The sequence below is a fragment of the Adiantum capillus-veneris genome, chromosome 25 (assembly GCF_014529385.1).
Source record: "Adiantum capillus-veneris isolate H3 chromosome 25, ASM1452938v2, whole genome shotgun sequence".
Lineage (NCBI taxonomy): Eukaryota > Viridiplantae > Streptophyta > Polypodiopsida > Polypodiales > Pteridaceae > Adiantum > Adiantum capillus-veneris.
Window position 1 is genome coordinate 108,300,337 of NC_140955.1, and position 22,027 is coordinate 108,322,363.

Sequence of the window (22,027 nt, forward strand, 5' to 3'; positions counted from 1 at the left end):
ATGGAAACTTGCAAAGAAGCTGGGTTTGCTTTGACCACGCTCGTAGGATTGTGGGATGGACAACAACACCAATACATTAGTATATGACCCTACATAAGTGTTCAATACACAAGAGGTAAATCGTTTGTTTTATGCATCTTACCATTTGAAGAATCAATACCAATGTCATTTAGGGTTCAAGAAATGCAAACCATTGCTATATGTTAGATGAAAGAAGAAGATATGCAGGTCTAGATCATGTTTTGGGGAATGATGTATACCATGCTGCTTGACAATGGATTGATTTTAGAGGATTCATGGACGATGAGGTAGGAGCAAATTGGAGAGCAATATGTATAGTATTTAACGGAGGGCCTAACAAGATAATGCGCTCGTCGCGTAGAGCAAGGACGGGCCTCCACACCAACAGTTGTAGTAAGAGAGATTAAGGAACAAATTATTGGCCGGAGTACTTGACACAAAATGTTGCAAGGAATCGAAGAAGTGTGCAGGCAGCAAATGGAATGGAAGCTCAACAATGTAATGAACATGATGAGGGATTGGTGGCAGTGAAGACTGAAATACATAAGACAATGTGGGCGATTCTTTGAATATCAAAGGGAAATAGAGGAAAATGCCAATGATAGTTGGGGTGCATAGGCAGGAAAGTGCAAAAAGAGCATGAAAAGAGCCGTATAAGGATAATTTTGTCGTTTTGGGGGATTAGAGCTTGGGATAACGGAGCAGACAATGTCCACGAAAGAGAGAGAGACAGAGAAGTTTAGATTTAGAGAGATAGAGATTGAAAGAGACAAAGAGAGAGAGAGAGAGAGAGAGAGAGAGAGAGAGAGAGAGAGAGAGAGAGAGAGCGGCCACCAACCTCGCATGGCATGATGGGGGTTGAAGTAGCATCTGTTTCCGTAGAGGTGCCCCTAGCCTTGTTCCTTTTGGCCCGCCCTGCTGTTTTCCATGATGGAGGTATGGAGTAATGCCCTCTCATGCCCCCCCCTCTTGTTGGACTTTGCAGCCTTGGCACTTGCCATTGATCGCCCCTTAGCCTAGCCTTGCTCACACAGTCCCCTCAAATCGCTCCCCTTCTTGCAGCTCTGAGTGCAGCGTAGCGCAGGGCCTTGGCGGGAGTGCATACACTTGAGGACCCTCCTGGTGCAGGGGTGCAACCAGTACAAGAGCCTCACAAAGGAGACGAGCGTGCAACATTTTACTCACTCCGGACGGACGCCTTCTCTCCCCTACCACCCCATGATGGCAGTCTCATCTCCCCTTGCCCTCACACCTACCCAAGATTCACACATAGCCCCCAAGCCTTCTCGTAGTTCTGGGTAGCATGCCTTGTTGCGCCCGGATGGCGGTGCGTACAGAAGTCTCAAATGCCTTCCTGACCACCCACTCGGTTCGATCCCTGGCAGCACACGTAAAGGAATCGTCCGTTTGACAAAATCCATTGTAAATTTCAAATAAAACAATTTAGGCGCGCAATCTTTCCTGTAGAGTGCTGGAGAAGATGGACACCATGACGCAGAACACCCTGGCGGATCTGCGATCCATGGAGCACGCCATCGACGACAAGAAAGACAGGTACCTCCTTGGCCTGTGCACGTTGTTTGTTGCCACCATTGAAGATGCCAAGGACCGCATCTCGCAGCTCGAGCTCGTCTTCTGCTGCCAACTCTTTCCTGCTTTCCAAAACAAGCTCCTTGAGTCTCGTCAGGCACTTCAGGAATCTGAAGACCTTCACAGCCAGGCTCTGCAAGAATGGCAGGCCAGCAGAGAGGAGCTCCTTCGTGAGATTCAGGAGCTCCGCACTGATAGAGAGTCACGGATTCTCCACCTTCGTCAAGAACTGCAAGGTCTTCTTGGCGAGATCCAGGCTCGGGCAGAGGAAGCTTCGCAGTGCAAGCTTGAACTACAGGAACAATCAAAGCTTCACAAATTGGAAGTAGGTGAGCTCCAGCAGGAGCTGTCAAGGCTCCGCAGAGAGTTGAAGGTCACAAACCCTCCCTCAGAAGACCGATTGAGAGAAGGACCCCCTGGCAATGAGCAGGGGGCCTCTCTACAAAGCAAACTTGTGAAGCTTTCAGGAGAAGCTGCAGATTTGCGTCAGGAAAACAGCAAACTTCTGCAAGAGAATCAAAAGTTTTCTCAGCTTTCTGCAGAATTAAGGTCTCTGAAGTCGAAGATGCCTTCAGCGACTCCCACAGTGCCAGACATGAGCTCTGATTCCAAGGATTTGCAACTCAAGCTAGAACAGAAAAGCCAGGAAAGGAGCCTAGAGTGCTTTCGGAGACAACTCCTTTCAGCAGAGGTGGAGAAAGAGAGAAAGGCCACTCATGCTGCACTCCTTAAGCTGCACTCATTGAAGAAACGTTATCAAAGCCTGAGAAAGCAGTACACTGTTTTGTTTCGCCATAGCCATCTGTCGGACCTCCAGAAGCAAGCTGGCGTAAGTAAAAAGCAAGTAGAACCTGATTTGGATGAAACAGCAGATGAAAGGTACTTGAACACCAGTAAGTTGTGTCTTCATCTATGAAAGTTTCTTACCACCTTAAAAAAATGCTTCACTATGAATACACTCTGTATAAATCAGAAGATGATTGAAACTGTGGTTTCCAGATATGGATGGGCTCAGACAAAAGTGCAAGTGCAAAAAACTAACACCACATATCATGAACCCTCCAGCATCCGATGCTACCGAGTCAGCTGCAGGCCAGCTGCATGAAGACACACCCGGTAAGCGCTTTTATGATGCAGCTATAAGTGCAGAAAATTGTGCATGGCAAGCATCTAGAGATGTAGAGATGCGGAAGTTGGACTTGGTTGCCAGCGTTGATCCTCCAAAAAGCAATGGTGGTGTTGATGAAGAATCATGTAGGGTTTTGGATACCCCACAGAATTTGCATAATTCAGAGGACCGAATCATCAAGAAGATGTGTTCTGAGCATCCGGGCTGTCATCAAGAGTCTGACTGTGGCAGTAGGCTTCATGTTGATAAAGCAAGCCAGGTTGGACTATGCAGCAGGCTGTCTTTGAAGGTTGCCAGCCATGCAAAATGTGATAGAAGAGATGAGAAGAGTGAAGTGGGTTCGCAGGATAGCTCATCTTTAAAGGTGGCTAGTCCTGAAACAAATGAGAAGACTAAAGATACCCTTCAGGACAGCACTAGGTATTTGGAGGCTCTACATCCTTTAGAAAGTGTTCAGAGGAAGATCATTGGAGGCGCAAATAATGGATGGCTTCCAGTTCAAAAGAGAGCTTCCTCTATCAAAGATCATCGGAAGGCATACAAGAGCCTGAAAACAACCTGGCGAAACACCAGGTCTAGGGCTGAAACTAATGGCTTTGATCCCCATGACGATTTTTTGGATACACCACAAGAAAACGTCATCAAAAGCCATAGTCGAAATGCCAGGCATGTGAAGTATGAAGCTGATGTTGTAGATGGAGATGCGGCGGCACCCAAAAATTCTGAGAGTGAAGTTCGTTTGATGGCCATACCAGAACAAGAGCAGCTTGAAGGAAAAAACATATCTTTCAGTCAAGTCACTACTCAGGCACCTGACCCCGAAGCTAATTTTGCATTTCATGTAGAGCAAAGTGAAAAATCAAATGAACACACAGGCAATGAGGACTTGACAATGAAGAAGAAGCCAGTAAATCTAATGAAAGAAGACGAGGATGGTGCTCATAACCAGGGCAGTGATAAGATTTTATCTTCTGTAACAAGCAAAGCAAAGAGTTTGCCTGTTGCTAAGCAGGGTCCTATGTACAAGTTTGTTGAACCTGTCCGGAGGAAAGATGAGAGGGAGAAACTGCAGGGCATTGAGTGCAATCAATGCAAAAAGTTTTATGATGCTGTGCTCTTGAATGATGTTCCTGGTGCAGTTTCAGGAAGGTGTGAACACCGTGATGCTGTTTCTCGTCATAGGTACCGTTACGTGCCTCCTTCAACCCCTGAAGGATTTTGGAATATTGGGTTTGACTCAGAAATGTAAGCAGATTCACCATTCTGTCATTGATTATGTAAGCATTGCTTTTGCTTTCTCTTCAATAAGAGAAAGCAAGTTGGAGCAGTGCGAATGTACATCTTCAGTGGTGATGTTGGCCTTCATAGTCAGTATCCCGGCTGTGATCAATTCTTGGATGGAGAGCTAGTATGGGTTGGCTCAGCCCTAATTCAGGGCTCAAATCAAAATGCTTTTGGCCGCCTATGGAGTTTCAGAGAAGACCTCCAATAATTAATGGCTTTATGTGGAGTTTTCTTATAGAGTCAAACGTCCTCCTCTTGGTTTAGCAGGCGTTCTTTCGCTCCCATTTATCAAGTGTGTTAGATGAATTTAATGTGTTGGTAAGAGCCCAGAGGTTTGAGATCCCTAGCACATGCTAGACGGGCCATCCACCATAGTTGGGGTTACTCTTTTCTTCTAAAGGTCCATTGATGTTACTATTTATGAATGAATGAAGAGGTCATTTGAGATTATCCTTTTGTATTTGTGGCATGAGAAGACACTAATTAGGCAATGGGAAACAGGTGGAATCTTTTGTAGATCTTGTCTTTCTCCTTGTCCATTGAAGGCATTTTGGAAAATGCAAAATAGGCATTATCTTTGCAGATCCTTTCTTTCTCTTTGTCGATTGAAGGAGGCTCATGTCCATTTTGGAGAATGCAAAATAGGTGGAATCTTTTGCAGATCCCTAGTGTCTCTTTCTTGATTGGAGGCAATCCTCTCTCTCTCTCTCTCTCTCTCTCTCTCTCTCTCTCTCTCTATCCCTAGTGTCTCTTTCTTGATTGGAGGCAATCCTCTCTCTCTCTCTCTCTCTCTCTCTCTCTCTCTCTCTATTTTGGTAGGCCCACATGTCGTGTAGTTTATTGATAGGTTGCAGAAGTCTCTCATTCACACAATTTACTTGAGGACCGAGAGACCTCCTCGTCATTATCTCACACGGGGTCAGCCAGGGGGGATCTAGGGTCCAAATTTGGGGGCACGGAGCAGCTTTAATCTCAGTCGTCTGATTGCTTGATGAATTAGGGGGTGAACTCAGTGTGAACTAGGGGTGAACAAAAATCGCACCCCGAGTTCATCCCTAGTTCACTTGCCTCACGAGGTGCAGGTCTAATTCGAGACCTCCCGGTAGCCACACGTTGTCGGGGGATATGTGTTCGCTACGTGAGCCGGGCAGGCGCCGGGTCTCTGGCTGTGGGAGGTGTGAAAGAGAGAACAAGAGACAATCACAGCTTTGTCAATCATCGCAATCATCAATTAATTGAATATTACTTTGAGTACGATTTATCCTTGGCCAAGGCGGGTTGTTAACAACGTTGTCACTTGGATCATTTGCTAACCAGGAGTTTAAGCTCCCGCTTTACAGTATTAACCGGGCCGTTAACAACACCGGGGCTTAACAATTAGTCAATCAATCTCTAGTCGATGACGATGATGGTAACTCCCTCATGTCGCTTCATCTGCTTCGATTGCCCGTGGATTTTGCAGTCTTCAAGTCAGTTCACTACCTCAATCATCAAGCCTCAATTATTATCGATTGTCTTGCAACTTCCTGCACTTTATGCTCTGCACTTTAACTTCCTCCTGCTCTTCAATTGCTATCTGAAGCTTTAACCCTTCCTTTGCCTGCCTCTTGCTTTCCTCTTGCCTACTTAATCATGGCCGCTCATCTTATGCTCGATGAGAGAGATAACTTCATGCTTGCTTATGTATGAGAGAGATCCTTGGTTTTGCTTCTCAAGCATGAGAGCGAGATACTTCCTTCTTGCTTTACCCTGGTTCTTAGGCACGTTTGAGAGGTAGCTTGTTACTTGCTTCAAATCCTCCCATGCTGGCTTTGCTAGCCGAGGTCTCCTTCTCCTCTTTTGTTACCTCCCTTCACTTCTTCTTGCTGAGCTCACCTCGCTTTGCCGGTCTCTTTCTCTAGTATAAGGCTCGACTCCTTCTTCTTGCCCCTTCTCTAGCACGGATCCTTGGAGAGAGAGAGAGAGAGAGAGAGAGAGAGAGAGAGAGAGAGAGAGAGAGAGAGAGAGAGAGAGAGAGAGAGAGAGAACGCATTTGCTCTTTGATTCGCTCCCTTTTTGCCTCTTTGCTTGGCTTCTTCTCATGCAAAAGCCCGATGGAGAGAGAGAGCATGCCGTCTCTCCAAGCTTCGAGAGAGAGAGCACACCTCGTCTCCCCCACTTCGAGAGAGAGAGAGAGAGAGAGAGAGAGAGCTCGCTATGCTCGAGGTTCCTCCTCTCGTTACCCTATTTCTCCCCTTTCTTTCTTGTTTTCCCACCTTCTTAACTTTAATTAACCCATTGGGCCGCCTTATTATGCAGGCGGACGCCACTGGCCTTTGCTTTTGGGCGGCCCTTGATATTATTTATGGGCCCTTGGGCCTTTGGGCGGTTTTAATTGAAGTGGGCGGCCTCGCCATAAGCGGGCTGCCTAGCCATGGGCTTTGGGCACCACACTCGGCATAAATGTCGGCCAAGGCAATGCTAAGCTTCTCCATTGGCAGTCTTTAGGTACCACATTTGGTATACATTTCGGCCAAGGCACCGCCAAGCATCTCTAGTGGGCGGCCACAACCATTGTAAGGGATGACATGACGGCCAAAACAGTGCCAAGCACGACTTCTCTTCAATGCAGTCCTTGCCAACAATCTCATCAAGAAATTTGTTGCCTCTACTGCGTTCAAAACCCTGGGTGTAGGTCAAAATTCCCAAATGGCACTTTGATCGAGCGAACTGGACTGGTACAGACCCGGCCCTCGCTAAATCTTTAACGGCCAATAACTTGGCAACCGTAAACCCGATCACCGGTCTGAAAAGATCGACGGGCTCTAGAAATTGAGCACTTCAGGCCCGTGCATTCATTTCATTTCTGTCACCTCAGCTGCAGTTGCCCAATCCGGTACGGATCGGCAATCGACTAAACTTCAATATGCCATAACTTCCTCACCGTAGCTCCAATCGATGAGCCGTAAAGACAGGCCGGTAGAGCACTTCAAGCACTACAGTTCTAGATCATAATCTCTCATCTGCGGTCACTACAAGCATACTCATTTTTGACATCATTGAGGTATCTGTTGGCCCTTCTAAGCCGCATCTGGCATACATTAATCATTAAGCTTGGCCTGTTATCAAGCCCTGATCACTGCTCACTTAATGTGCAGGCTTCAAAGAAGCTTAGCTTGCATCTTCTTGGCATATTTCTTAGCATGGGAGCGGAGCATCACGACATCCACCCCCTCTGAACCTGCACAGCCTTCGGTCTGTGCCAACAACACTTCAATATGTATCTGCTACAGGTACCTTAAGCTCTTTTCCATCATCAGACTAACGTAACTGGTAAACATATGAAAAAAAATGAAAGAAGGCTTATACCCGAACATCAATTGTCTAGCTTAATCATTAGGTAGCTGCCCATCAAAAATCTTTGAACCACATCTGTCGTATCTTCAAAGCATTCAATTATGGATAACATGTTTAGTGAACCCCGCCAGACTCAAGTGCTCCAGTTAATGATGCACACGGCTTGACAATTAAGCTCTCTTTAAGGACCTTGTCAAGCTCAAGTATGCCTTACTCTGTCTGCACACGGAATGGCCGTCAAGTCCTTTACCTCAAGTTCTGGTAGCAGAACCAACTCAATAGATGTGAAGATACTTCATCAATTATCCAAAGAAGTCAGCTGGAAGCAAGCCATGTAATCTTATTGAATGCATAACCAAAAACTCTTATGACTTAGCATAATCTAGCAAACAAAACCTTGTACCATGCAACCTGCTACATCAGATAGATGGTACTCTTCAAATCTGTATCTGGCACTTTAGTAGCCCCCGGGATCAAACGGGAACCTAATCATTTGCCGCACTGTGAGTATTCCTTTTAAAAAATTTGCACCATCCTCGAGGATCATAGGGAATATACAATAATTTCCAATCATTACAGCATAAGCATAAATTAACCCTTAAATCTTCATTCAAACCGCCTGGATCATATGTCATATAAAGTAATTGACAACAATCATATCTAGCATGATAACCTCATGGGTCATAAGGCAGTAGAAAATCATATTTCAAGTATATTACATCTCCACAAATGTTCTCATAGTATAGGAACAAAAAGTCCCAAATTTCCATCATAGCAGAACCCAGAGGCAAAATGAATTCAATCACTATGGTTTCCAAAATATCAATCTGCATTTGTGAGTCATTGAATGTCATCACTTCATTTGATAACACAAATGCAACATGGCTGCCTTCTCTAGTAGGCACAAACTCCTCTAGAGCCTCATCCAAAAGATACATAAGCTCTTTATCATATGTTGTAGGATGTTCTTCACTACTCTTTTCACAAGCAACTCGAAATTCCTCTAGCGCATCATCAAGCAGATCCATAAGCTCCATATCTTCCTCCTTGGAAGAACCACCTAGTTTCTGAGTCTTATCATAGGAAACCTCATCGCTTGTTTCATACATAGACACGAATTGTTCTGGCAGCCTCACACTCCCATTCAAATATCTTTCTACTTTGATAGCACACGTCTTAGCATGCATTACAAAGATAGCATCAATTTCTTTTTCCATAGCATCATCATAGCAAACCCTGTAACTTGTAGCAGTCATAGACTGATCATCATCCATCACCCCCTCTGAATATGCATCTCCATAATCATAATCTTTGTCTTGGTTCACATCAAATACATATGGTTGAGCATCAAATACATCTACATCATCACCAGTGTCCTGAAATGCAGCCATAGACATGAAACCCTCTTGTATAGCATCATCCAAAATAATTGCTTTTGCATGTAATGCTGCATAAGCATTCTCTTCATGTTCTACACCTAAAGAGCACTCCAAATGGGCATCCACATCACATATTGACTCTGAGAAACATGTTTCTTGATCACTGCTAGCAACTATGCTTGTATGCAAACCATGTACTGGCTCTGAGAAACCTGCTTCCTCATTTATGTCACTTTGAGAGGATATGACTGCATGCTTAGCATCCATAGAGTCACATCTGCTTTGGAATAAAGAAGACAATCCCAATCGAGCATAAACAGTATCTACTATGAAATCATCATCTGCATGCAATAATGTCTCGTCTTCCAGAAGACATGCATCAATAACAGATTCTAGCTTAGCATTTTCTTTGGCTTTACTTCTTGCAGAAATATGCTCCCAGAATTCATCATAATTAAGGATCTGCATCTGATCCCCTTCACCTTTACTGAAGACAACCTGGTTTCGTTCAGTAATCTCCTTTATGTCCCGATCTAGAATTCTTGAGGTTTCGTAAATAAATTCCTCTACAAAATACTCCAATCGTGTGGGATATTCTTCCGCCAGTTCTTGAACCTGCTTTTTAAAATCCGAGTTTACAGCCTCTTCAAAAGCTGCAATCATCCGATCTTCTGGAACATTTCGGCTCTTCATCTTAGCTTCGTAACATGCAATAAAACCTTCTGGATCATATCCGTCAAAATATAATACTGCTCCCAAACAGCATCAAGTGCTAGCTCTACAACATCATCAATATGCTTTTTTAACTGCATGGCTTTCGCTTCCTGCACACATCCCTGAACTAATTTCATCATTTTAGGAAAATCTGCAACCGCTAGATTTTTATCAAATCCATTGGCACTGAAATCGTCAATAAACTGCTTTAATTGTTCTATCATCTCCATCTTCACCTGCCACCCCGGCTCATTTCGCGTCGGGTTCACCAAAGATGTCGGGGGATATGTGTTCGCTACGTGAGCCGGGCAGGCGCCGGGCCTCTGGCTGTGGGAGGTGTGAAAGAGAGAGAACAAGAGACAATGACAGCTCTGCCAATCACCGCAATCATCAATTAATTGAATATTACTTTGAGTACAATTTATCCTTAGCCAAGGCGGACTGTTAACAACGCCGTCACTTGGATCATCTGCTAACCAAGAGTTTAAGCTCCCGCTTTACAGTATTAACCGGGTCGTTAACGACACCGGGGGTTAACAATTAGTCAATCAATCTCTAGTCGATGACGATGATGGTAAATCTCTCATGTCGCTTCATCAGCTTCGATTGCCCGTGGATTGTGCAGTCTTCAAGTTAGTTCACTGCCTCAATCATCAAGCCTCAATTATTATCGATTATCCTGCAACTTCCTGCTCTTTATGCTTTGCACTTTAACTTCCTCCTGCTCTTCAATTGCTATCTAATGCTTTAACCCTTGCTTTGCCTGCTTCCTGCTTTCCTCTTGCCTTCTTAATCATGGCCGCTCATCTTATGCTCGACGAGAGAGATAACTTCATGCTTGCTTATGTATGAGAGAGATCCTTGGTTTTGCTTTTCAAGCATGAGAGCGAGAGACTTCCTTCTTGCTTTACCCTGGTTCTTAGGCACGTTTGAGAGGTAGACTGTTACCTGCTTCAAATCCTCCCATGCCGGCTTTGCTAGCCGAGGTCTCCTTCTCCTCTTTTGTTAACTCCCTTCACTTCTTCTTGCTGAGCTCACCTCGCTTTGCCGGTTTCTTTCTCTAGTATAAGGCTCGACTCCTTCTTCTTGCCCTTCTCTACCACGGATCCTTGGAGAGAGAGAGAGAGAGAGAGAGAGAGAGAAAGAACGCCTTTGCTCTTTGATTCGCTCCCTTTTTGCCTCTTTGCTTGGCCTCTTCTCATGCAAAAGCCCGATGGAGAGAGAGAGCATGCAGTCTCTCCAAGCTTCGAGAGAGAGAGCACACCTCCTCTCCCCCACTTCGAGAGAGAGAGAGAGCTCGCTATGCTGGAGGTTCCTCCTCTCGTTACCCTATTTCTCCGCTTTCTTTCTTGCTTAGCCCGTCTTCCTTTTAAAAAACTTGCGACGACGGCGCCGTCGGTGACGTGGCGCGGAATCAAACGCTATGACGTGGCAGGCCGATTTTCCGACTGCAGCAAATCCGGTGGTTTTTGGATCGAAGGAGGGCGCCTAGGCCTGCTGAGAACTTTCGCCTTCTTCCGCGCGCTCTTCAGAGAAACGCATAGGCGGGCGCAAGCTTTTCTTCTTCCCCTGCGCTGCCTCCCGTCGCTCACGCCATGGCCAAATCCTTTTTCTTTTGTTTTCCCACCTTCTTAACTTTAATTAACCCATTGGGCGGCCTTATTATGCAGGCGGACGGCCACTGGCCTTTGCTTTTGGGCGGCCCTTGATATTATTTATGGGCCCTTGGCCTTTGGGCGGTTTTAATTGAAGTGGGCGGCCTCGCCATAAGCGGGCGGCCTAGCCATGGGCTTTGGGCACCACACTCGGCGTAAATGTCGGCTAAGGCAATGCTAAGCTTCTCCATTGGCAGTCTTCAGGTACCACATTTGGTATACATTTCGGCCAAGGCACCGCCAAGCATCTCTAGTGGGTGACCACAGCCATTGTAAGGGATGACATGCCGGCCAAAACAGTGCCAAGCACGACTTCTCTTCCAAGCAGTCCTTGCCAACAATCTCATCAAGAAATTTGTTGCCTCTACTGCGTTCAAAACCCTGGTTGCAGGTCAAAATTCCCAAATGGCACTCTGATCGAGCGGGATGGACTGGTACGGACCCGGCCCCCGCTAAATCTTTAACGGCCAATAACTTGGCAACCGTAAACCCCATCACCGATCTGAAAAGATCGACGGGCTCTAGAAATTGAGCACTTCAGGCCCGTGCATTCATTTCATTTCTGTCACCTCAGCTGCAGTTGCCCAATCCGGTACGGATCTGCAATCGACTCAACTTCAATATGCCATAACTTCTTCATTGTAGCTCCAATCGATGAGCCGTAAAGACAGGCCGGTAGAGCACTTCAAGCACTACAGTTCTAGATCATAATCTCTCATCTGCGGTCACTACAAGCATACTCATTTTTGACATCATTGAGGTATTTGTTGGCCCTTCTAAGCCGCATCTGGCATACATTAATCATTAAGCTTGGCCCGTTAACAAGCCCTGATCACTGCTCACTTAATGTGTAGGCTTCAAAGAAGCTTAGCTTGCATCTTCTTGGCATATTTCTTAGCATGGGAGCGGAGCTTCACAACATCCACCCCCTCTGAACCTGCACAGCCTTCGGTCTGTGCCAACAGCACTTCAATATGTATCTCCTAGAGGTACCTTAATCTCTTTTCCATCATCAGACTAACGTAACTGGTAAACATATGAAAAAAAATGAAAGAAGGCTTATACCCGAACATCAATTGTCTAGCTTAATCATTAGGTAGCTGCCCATCAAAAATCTTTGAACCACATCTGTCGTATCTTCAAAGCATTCAATTATGGATAACATGTTTAGTGAACCCCGCCAGACTCAAGTGCTCCAGTTAATGATGCACACGGCTTGACCATTAAGCTCTCTTTAAGGACCCTGTCAAGCTCAAGTATGCCTTACTCTGTCTGCACACGGAATGGCCGTCAAGTCCTTTACCTCAAGTTCTGGTAGCAGAACCAACTCAATAGATGTGAAGATACTTCATCAATTATCCAAAAAAGTCAGCTGGAAGCAAGCCATGTAATCTTATTGAATGCATAACCAAAAACTCTTATGACTTAGCATAATCTAGCAAACAAAACCTTGTACCATGCAACCTGCTACATCAGATTGCTGGTACTCTTCAAATCTATATCTGGCACTTTAGTAGCCTGTGGGATCAAACGGGAACCTAATCATTTGCCGCACTGTGAGTATTCCTTTTAAAAAATTTGCACCATCCTCGAGGATCATAGGGAATATACAATAATTTCCAATCATTACAGCATAAGCATAAATTAACCCATAAATCATTATTCAAACCGCCTGGATCATATGGCATATAAAGTAACTGACAGCAATCATATCTAGCATGATAACCTCCTGGGTCATAAGGCAGTAGAAAATCATATTTCAAGTATATTACATCTCCACAAACTTTCTCATAGCATAGGAACAAAAAGTCCCAAATTTCCATCATACCAGAACCCAAAGGCAAAATGAATTCAATCACTATGGTTTCCAAAATATCAATCTGCATTTGTGAGTCATTGAATGTCATCACTTCATTTGATAACACAAATGCAGCATGGCTGCCTTCTCTAGTAGGAACAAACTCCTCTAGAGCCTAATCCAAAAGAAACATAAGCTCTTTATCATATGTTGTAGGATGTTCTTCACTACTCTTGTCACAAGGAACTCAAAATTCCTCTAGCGCATCATCAAGTAGATCCATAAGATCCATATCTTCCTCCTTGGAAGAACCACCTAGTTTCTGACTATCACAGGAAACCTCATCGCTTGTTTCATACATAGGCACGAATTGTTCTGGCAGCTTCACACTCCCATTCAAATATCTTTCCACTTCGATAGCACACGTCTTAGCATGCATTACAAAGATAGCATCAATTTCTTTTTCCATAGCATCATCATAGCAAACCCTGTAACTTGTAGCAGTCATAGACTGATCATCATCCATCACCCCCTCTGAATATGCATCTCCATAATCATAATCTTTGTCTTGGTTCACATCAAATACATATGGTTGAGCATCAAATACATCTACATCATCACCAGTGTCCTGAAATGCAGCCATAGACATGAAACCCTCTTGTATAGCATCATCCAAAATAATTGCTTTTGCATGTAATGGTGCATAAGCATTCTCTTCATGTTCTACACCCAAAGAGCACTCCAAATGGGCATCCGCATCACATATTGAATCTGACAAACATGTTTCTTGATCACTGCTAGCAACTATGCTTGTATGCAAACCATGTACTGGCTTTGAGAAACCTGCTTCCTCATTTATGTCACTTTGAGAGGATATGAATGCATGATTAGCATCCATAGAGTCATATCTGCTTTGGAATAAAGAAGACAATCCCAATCGAGCATAAACAGTATCTACTATGAAATCATCATCTGCATGCAATAATGTCTCGTCTTCCAGAATACATGCATCAATAACAGATTCTAGCTTAGCATTTTCTTTGGCTTTACTTCTTGCAGAAATATGCTCCCAGAATTCATCATAATTAAGGATCTGCATCTGATCCCCTTCACCTTTACTGAAGACAACCTGGTTTCGTTCAGTAATCTCCTTTATGTCCCGATCTAGAATCCTTGAGCTTTCGTAAATAAATTCCTCTGCAAAATACTCCCACCGTGTGGGATATTCTTCTGCCAGTTCTTGAACCTGCTTTTTAAAATCCGAGTTTACAGCCTCTTCAAAAGCTGCAATCATTCAATCTTCTGGAACATTTCGGCTCTTCATCTTAGCTTTGTAACATGCAATAAAACCTTCTGGATCATATCCCTAAAAAATATAATACTGCTCCCGAACAACATCAAGTGCTAGCTCTACAACATCATCAATCTTCTTTTTTAACTGCACGGCTTTCGCTTCCTACAGACATCCCTGAACTAATTCCATCATTTTAGGAAAATCTGCAACTGCTAGATTTTTATCAAATTTATTGGCACTGAAATCGTCAATAAACTGCTTTAATTGTTCTATCATCTCCATCTTCACCTGCCACCCCGGCTCATTTCGCGTCGGGTTCACCAAAGATGTCGGGGGATATGTGTTCGCTACGTGAGCCGGGCAGGCGCCGGGCCTCTGGCTGTGGGAGGTGTGAAAGAGAGAGAACAAGAGACAATGACAGCTCTGCCAATCATCGCAATCATCAATTAATTGAATATTACTTTGAGTACAATTTATCCTTAGCCAAGGCGAGCTGTTAACAACGCCATCACTTGGATCATCTGCTAACCAAGAGTTTAAGCTCCCGCTTTACAGTATTAACCGGGCCGTTAACAACACCGGGGCTTAACAATTAGTCAATCAATCTCTAGTCGATGACGATGATGGTAACTCCCTCATGTCGCTTCATCTGCTTCGATTGCCCGTGGATTTTGCAGTCTTCAAGTCAGTTCACTGCCTCAATCATCAAGCCTCAATTATTATCGATTATCCTGCAACTTCTTGCTCTTTATGCTCTGCACTTTAACTTCCTCCTGCTCTTCAATTGCTATATGATGCTTTAACCCTTGCTTTGCCTGCCTCTTGCTTTCCTCTTGCCTTCTTAATCATGGCCGCTCATCTTATGCTCAACGAGAGAGATAACTTCATGCTTGTTTATGTATGAGAGAGATTCTTGGTTTTGCTTCTCAAGCATGAGAGCGAGATACTTCCTTCTTGCTTTATCCTGGTTCTTAGGCACGTTTGAGAGGTAGCCTGCTACCTGCTTCAAATCCTCCCATGCCGGCTTTGCCAGCCGAGGTCTCCTTCTCCTCTTTTGTTAACTCCCTTCACTTCTTCTTGCCGAGCTCACCTCGCTTTGCCGGTCTCTTTCTCTAGTATAAGGCTCGACTCCTTCTTCTTGCCCCTTCTCTAGCACGGATCCTTGTCGAGAGAGAGAGAGAGAGAGAGAGAGAGAGAGAGAGAGAGAGAGAGAGAGAGAGAAAGCCTTTGCTCTTTGATTCGCTCCCTTTTTGCCTCTTTGCTTGGCTTCTTCTCATGCAAAAGCCCGATGGAGAGAGAGAGCATGCCGTCTCTCCAAGCTTCGAGAGAGAGAGCACACCTCGTCTCCCCCACTTCGAAAGAGAGAGATACCTATGCTCGAGGTTCCTCCTCTCGTTACCCTATTTCTCCCCTTTCTTTCTTGCTTACCCCGTCTTCCTTATAAAAAACTTGCAACGACGGCGCCGTTGGTGACGTGGCGCGGAATCGGACGCTATGACGTGGCAGGCTGATTTTCCGACTGCACCAAATCCGGTGGTTTTTGGATCGAAGGAGGGCGCCTAGGCCTGCTGAGAACTTTCGCCTTCTTCCGCGCGCTCTTCAGAGAAACGCATAGGCGGGCGCAAGCTTTTCTTCTTCCCCTGCGCTGCCTCCCGTCGCTCACGCCATGGCCAACTCCTTTTTCTTTTGTTTTCCCACATTCTTAACTTTAATTAACCCATTGGGCGGCCTTATTATGCAGGCGGACGGCCACTGGCCTTTGCTTTTGGGCGGCCCTTGATATTCTTTATGGGCCCTTGGCCTATGGGCGGTTTTAATTGAAGTGGGCGGCCTCGCCATAAGCGGGCGGCCTAGCCATGGGCTTTGGGCACCACACTTGGCATAAATGTCGGCCAAGGCAATGCTAAGCTTCTCCATTGGCAGTCTTCAGGTACCACATTTGGTATACATTTCGGCCAAGGCACCGCCAAGCATCTCTAGTGGGCGGCCACAGCCATTGTAAGGGATGACATGCCGGCCAAAACAGTGCCAAGCACGACTTCTCTTCCAAGCAGTCCTTGCCAACAATATCATCAAGAAATTTGTTGCCTCTACTGCGTTCAAAACCCTGGCTGCAGGTCAAAATTCCCAAATGGCACTCCGATCGAGCAGACTGGACTGGTACAGACCCGGCCCCCGCTAAATCTTTAATGACCAATAACTTGGCAACCGTAAACCCGATCACCGATCTGAAAAGATCGACGGGCTCCAGAAATTGAGCACTTCAGGCCCGTGCATTCATTTCATTTCTGTCACCTAAGCTGTAGTTGCCTAATCCGGTACGGATCTGCAATCGACTCAGCTTCAATATGCCATAACTTCTTCACCGTAGCTCTAATCGACGAGCCGTAAAGACAGGCCGGTAGAGCACTTCAAGCACTACAGCTCTCGATCATGATCTCTCATCTGCGGTCACTACAAGCATACTCATTTTTGGCATCATTGAGGCATCTGTTGGCCCTTCTAAGCCGCATCTGGCATACATTAATCATTAAGCTTGGCCTGTTATCAAGCCCTGATCACTGGTCACTTAATGTGTAGGCTTCAAAGAAGCTTAGATTGCATCTTCTTGGCATATTTCTTAGCATGGGAGCGGAGCTGCACGACAACGGAAGGCTTGCCATTGTGCTAGCGCGTGTCGTTGCCCATGTTGGCATGGCACACAATCACACATTAGTTTACCCGGCCCTAGTTCTCCTCGAGTTCACCCCTTGTTCACTTGGCCCTAGTTCACCCTTAGTTCTCTGGAAAATATGACGACTGAGATTACAGCCGCCTCGCACCCCCAAATTTGGGCCTTAGATCTCCGCTGAGCCATACCCCATGTCATATAGTTACGAGAGAGGCCCCTTCCCCCCCCCCCCCCCCCCCCCCCCCCCCAAAAATGGGCTCACGTGGCTTTTGTGAATTTGTACTATAATATAAGGTGGATAGGGTCTCCCCCTCCCCCCCCTGTCTCTCTTCATCGACATGAAAGCTTGCAATCCTAGAAAATATAAAAAACTTTTGCAAAAGCAATAACATTCCTAAAACAAAGGTAAACAATTTGGAAGGGTCAAACTAGAATTTGAAAAGTCAAGGGTGTTTAGTAATACCAGTTGAATTAAAAATTTACATATATAAAAGTTCATTGATCAGTATAGCTTTAGATTTGCTAGACAAAGGTTGGTTGCCCCTCTCTGAATCCAGGTTCGAGTGGAAGGCATAGCGGTGGCCTAAGAACATACATTTGCTTAAACCTCAAACCAAGGATGTGTACAACACCCTAATGTTCTCGATTGATTGGTTTTCCCCACTGAACAAGAAGTGGGCAAGCAATAGACGGAATCAAGATGGGGGACATTCACGAAGAACATTTGGTCTCCTCAATTGCCACTTGCGATGAAGGTTTTTTCTGGAAGGGTCTTTGGGGTACCTTACCTACAGGGGTGAAGATACAAGCTAGAGATATTGGTACCGATAGATGCCTACAATGTAGACCAGCTAGTGAGGACCTCCCATACCTTTTCAAGGAGTGTCCAACTATAAGTGGCATGGCGGGAAAGATTTGCAAATGGATTCAAAAGACGTGGAAGATAGGGTTCTTCAAGAGCGATCTCTTCCTAGGCGTGATGGTTTTCAAGAGCCAAACACTACTTATCAACACATAATTGTCAGATTCTTCTAGTTCAAACACATATGGAAGGCCAGGAACTGTAAGCTATTTGAGAACACTTGAAAACAACTAGGTTCACTGAAATTGTACAAGAAAGTAGGGAAGTGTTTATTGCCATAGGGAAACGAATGAACTCCGATGAGTGGAATAGGGCAATTGATGCCACAATGTTTGGATAGATGTTTGGGTCATTTCTCAAGTAGAGGTCCTTTTCAAAGGGCCATGGGGTGGCTCCCTTGTCAGCCGATGTATCTATGGGTGCTGGGAGACATCATCGCTCGCCTGGAGCATGATCAAAAGTTGTAATTTTTTGGTTAAGCTAATATAATACACTCACCATTGTGAGTTTTGCAAAAAAAAAAAAAACATCATATCAAAGAGAGAGTGGCCTTTTGACGACAAAAGCCTTGACAAAGTATGTAGGTTTCAATAATGCAACAGAACATTTATGATGATTACCATGCCTAGCACTCTTAGCCTTGAGCCTACATAAGTCTTGCATGGGCGCATTTGAGGCAAGGGAAATGAGGAGAGTTTGCAGGTGTGGACAATGTATGAACAATTGGTAACCACCACATGGAAGGGGGTAATCGTAAAAGTGACGATGAAGTGATTGATTCGATTGCGCCATTGTCATGCACACAGGGGTGCTTGGATTTTGTGTTTGTTTTGCAATTGCACCTGAAAGAGGTACAGTTAGTGGGGGAGTAAACTCAAAACAGTTACCTCCCCAATGTGTGGAGGTACCCATAGATGCTCTACGAAGCGCATTATGTGGAGCTGCATGTCCATTGTGGCAATGAGGCCCGTCACGTCAATGGCTCATCATCAACAAAAAGAAGCAAGAAGACTGCTCTCGCTAGCCAAAACTGATGTTCTAGGGTCTAAAAGGTTGGATACATGTAAGACAAGGGAAACTAGGGTCTGAGAGTCCACCACCCAACCACCCTTTATATAGGCAAGCCCCTGGCCCTTTGCCCTGTTGGACTCCTCGTTCCACACCGCCTAGCCCGGCCCTGCCCTTGTCTTGTTTGGCCTTGCCGGTGTTCTGACATTATTCCCCCCTTAAGAAGAGTTTTCGTCCTTGAAAACAAAAGTGGCAAGGTTCTTCTTAAGAACACTAATTTTTTCTCAAGTGGCATCCTTCATGGATCCAGCTGTTTGGTTGACCGAAACACGGGTCCGCAGGAGGTTCAATGAAACCAAGAGTAACATCTTGATTTTCCACATTGTTGTCCATTTGCAACCATCTAGTGTGTAGACTCCATTTAGAATGCACATGAGCATGCTAAACGAGTTATCACGACAAAGATATACCTGAAAGAGTATCGCTTTTCACTTTTTGTGAAAGTAATTTGCTGACCTAAATCATCAGCCAAGTGTGTTCTCAAATTTCATCAGTAAACAACCCACCCTAACGACTGTCAAGGTTGAGAACCTGACTTATACATGAAGAGACTACCAAGTCGCAACATGCATTAACTGATAGTAAGTAAACTCCAAGAAGAGCAATAAATGCTTACTAATTGGATCGCATGGTGCTAATGTACGCACTTGCATATCCTTTAGCACAAGATTACACTTTGTAATCTGCATATCCCCTTGGATAAGTGACAGTACTGAGGTGTGTTTTCCCCACGGTTTACAGCCAGACTTTCCAGATGCCTGGTAAACGGGATAACAATATCGTACCACATTGCTGAAGAATCAACAATGGAATGAATAACCCTCGTGTTTAACTTGAAAAATCTACAAGCCTCCAAACTGAGCCATGACCTCTATTGGTGATTACTAGACCTAAAAAGTGATCTCATAGAGATACTGCACTTAGAGTGTAAAATGCTTCATAAGCAAGAACTTGAGGAATATGCATGCCGTTCCAAATCAGCCTTTTCTAAACACTAGGGCCCATAACACCTAGTGTGCATGCATTTAGCAAAAAACAGACACGAACCTGTATATCCATGGTGATTCTTGCCAATACTTATGGCAAATGTGATGTGCCTAGCACACATTAAAAAGGAATGTAAATAGTTCTAAAAAGAAACTAAATACTTTCAATTGCAACCTTTTGCAAGCCTTGCTGAAACGTCTGAACCATAATAGAAGGTGAAACATTGATCACTTCTAAGTACAAACAATGAAACTTTTTCATTAACAATTTAGAGACTTCCTATATGTATAAAAAACCATCTGTAATGTTGTTTAGCAATACTTGTACCTGGACAAGTCATTCTAAGTATCCGACAATTTCTGGCCACGAAATTTCTCCTGATATATCGTGCTAAAAATGGACTAGAAAACAGATGTGATTAGCGCCTAGGGACTTTGTCGTGACACATTTTTGAAATAGTGGGCACCAGTGTCAGTCCCAGAGACTCATATCCTCCACATGTGGAATATGTCTCTTGTAAGAATGTATAAAAAAGAACATTCTTCAAGTACAAGATGTACTTGTGCGTTGAGATATTTGCAAACACTCTACGACAGGAGTGAGAGGGACCCTCATTATCCTTGCTCCACACTGGCTAAACCGAAGTCCTTGAGTCCCTAGACCATGTTGTATCCCATGTGACAACATGTGCCAAATCGAATCCTACAAATGGATTCATAAAAGCATAATGTACATTGGACAGTACGGCCCAAAATACATGTTTTGACATGCCCTTGGCATGGCCCTGAAATAGTCAAGCGTATTTAAACAACTTGAAACACCCAAGCAATGCATACTAAAAACTGGAATAACACCACATCAATAGATGTGTACCTAGAGATTGAACTAAATGTTCACTTACCCGTATTCAAATGCAGAGGAGTACATCTCCCATGTGTGAACAAACCAAGCGACATTGTTTTGGAAACCCTGGGTGTCGCCGTCACAATCCAAACCCGTTGGGTAAAACCTACGTAGTCCAACCACTTGGTAAGACCCTTTATGAAAACTGCTCAACTAGCAAGTAAGGGTAACCATCATAGTTAACCGTGTACAAAATGATGATAATCATCTTGAAAAGTTGTAGTTGTCCAGTACCCCCTGGTAGATTGCGGATTTCTTTCCTTGAAAGTGCAACGGAAATAGATCAAACTATGATCCTCAATGCCTATGGGGTGACTTAGTAAGCATCCATGGGATCGTATCCCAAAACAGTATGTCCATAGACACTCCGTAGTGCTATAAAAGGGGCTGGAAAACAACAAAAGTGAAATTCCTAGCTCTTATGGACAGCCATGCTGTCTCAACTGATTGTTGCATCGATACTCTTTAGTAGAGATCAGCTGCTGTGAGTTGAAGATTATCAAAAACTCAACTTGAGTGTCGCACTGAAAACATGTAGTGCAAAAATGACACCCTAGACATTCGTAATGACAAGATTCTTGCTTGTCCAGTAACGTCGATGTGTACTTCCTTGTAGAGCTGTTCGATCTTGAGAACAATTATCCAAGGAATACCAACAATTGGGTCTTACCCAAGATCTGAAAATGGCTTCTTAGCCAGCCTGTGTGTGGCTCATAGCTCTTACGACAATTAGTGTTCCATCCATAAACCGATGATAACTAATGTGAATGGCATCTTTGCCAATTTCTAGCTGAGAGTTGGAGCACCTTGGCTCATGCTGACTCCCAAACAAAACATGTAACAAAAGCTTCTTAGAAAGTTTTCATTATTCTTGAGAGAAATAAGAGAAAGAGAGAGAAGAAGAGCATGCTGGGCCGAGGAACTTTCCTTAAATTTCTAGTGTGTGTGTGCTTAGAATGTGTGCTCTTAGATATCTTATGCCTGACTGGCAGCTTATCCTATAAGCATGCAACAATCTGCCTGTATAATGCTGTCATCGAGAGAGGAAAGAGAAAAAACAAGCCACAGCTTGACCCACTTACCATGTATGGGGTCGTGACTTTACAAAAATGACTTAATATGGCACTTCGCCTGTGAAATAAGTCGAAAATATAGGTTCTTTTTAGTATTGTTGTAAACAATCCCTTTTTTAGGATGTCCAAACAAGTTGCAAGTGTGATAGCGGAAGCGTAATTCACGAGGCAGTAGAAGTGAATCAACCTAAGTAGCATGCCTTGCATCCCGTCTGGTAAGCCCTTGCGGAGAGTGATGTCCTTAACCGTGAGAACCAAAACCA

General features: G+C 44.5%; 2 protein-coding genes across 2 annotated transcripts; one reads left to right on the forward strand and one right to left on the reverse strand.

Annotated features, from left to right (window-relative positions):
• Window positions 1-269: 269 nt before the first annotated feature.
• LOC147425448 (protein gamma response 1) lies at window positions 270-4,569 on the forward strand. The gene is made up of 2 exons (XM_086500606.1): window positions 270-2,504; window positions 2,611-4,569. The coding sequence occupies exons 1-2, from the start codon at window positions 1,502-1,504 to the stop codon at window positions 3,987-3,989; spliced, it is 2,382 nt and encodes a 793-aa protein (XP_086356732.1). The 5' UTR covers window positions 270-1,501; the 3' UTR covers window positions 3,990-4,569.
• Window positions 4,570-8,034: 3,465 nt separating this feature from the next.
• LOC147425449 (uncharacterized) lies at window positions 8,035-9,006 on the reverse strand. Its single transcript, XM_086500065.1, has one exon. The coding sequence runs from the start codon at window positions 9,004-9,006 to the stop codon at window positions 8,035-8,037; it is 972 nt and encodes a 323-aa protein (XP_086356191.1).
• Window positions 9,007-22,027: the final 13,021 nt, after the last annotated feature.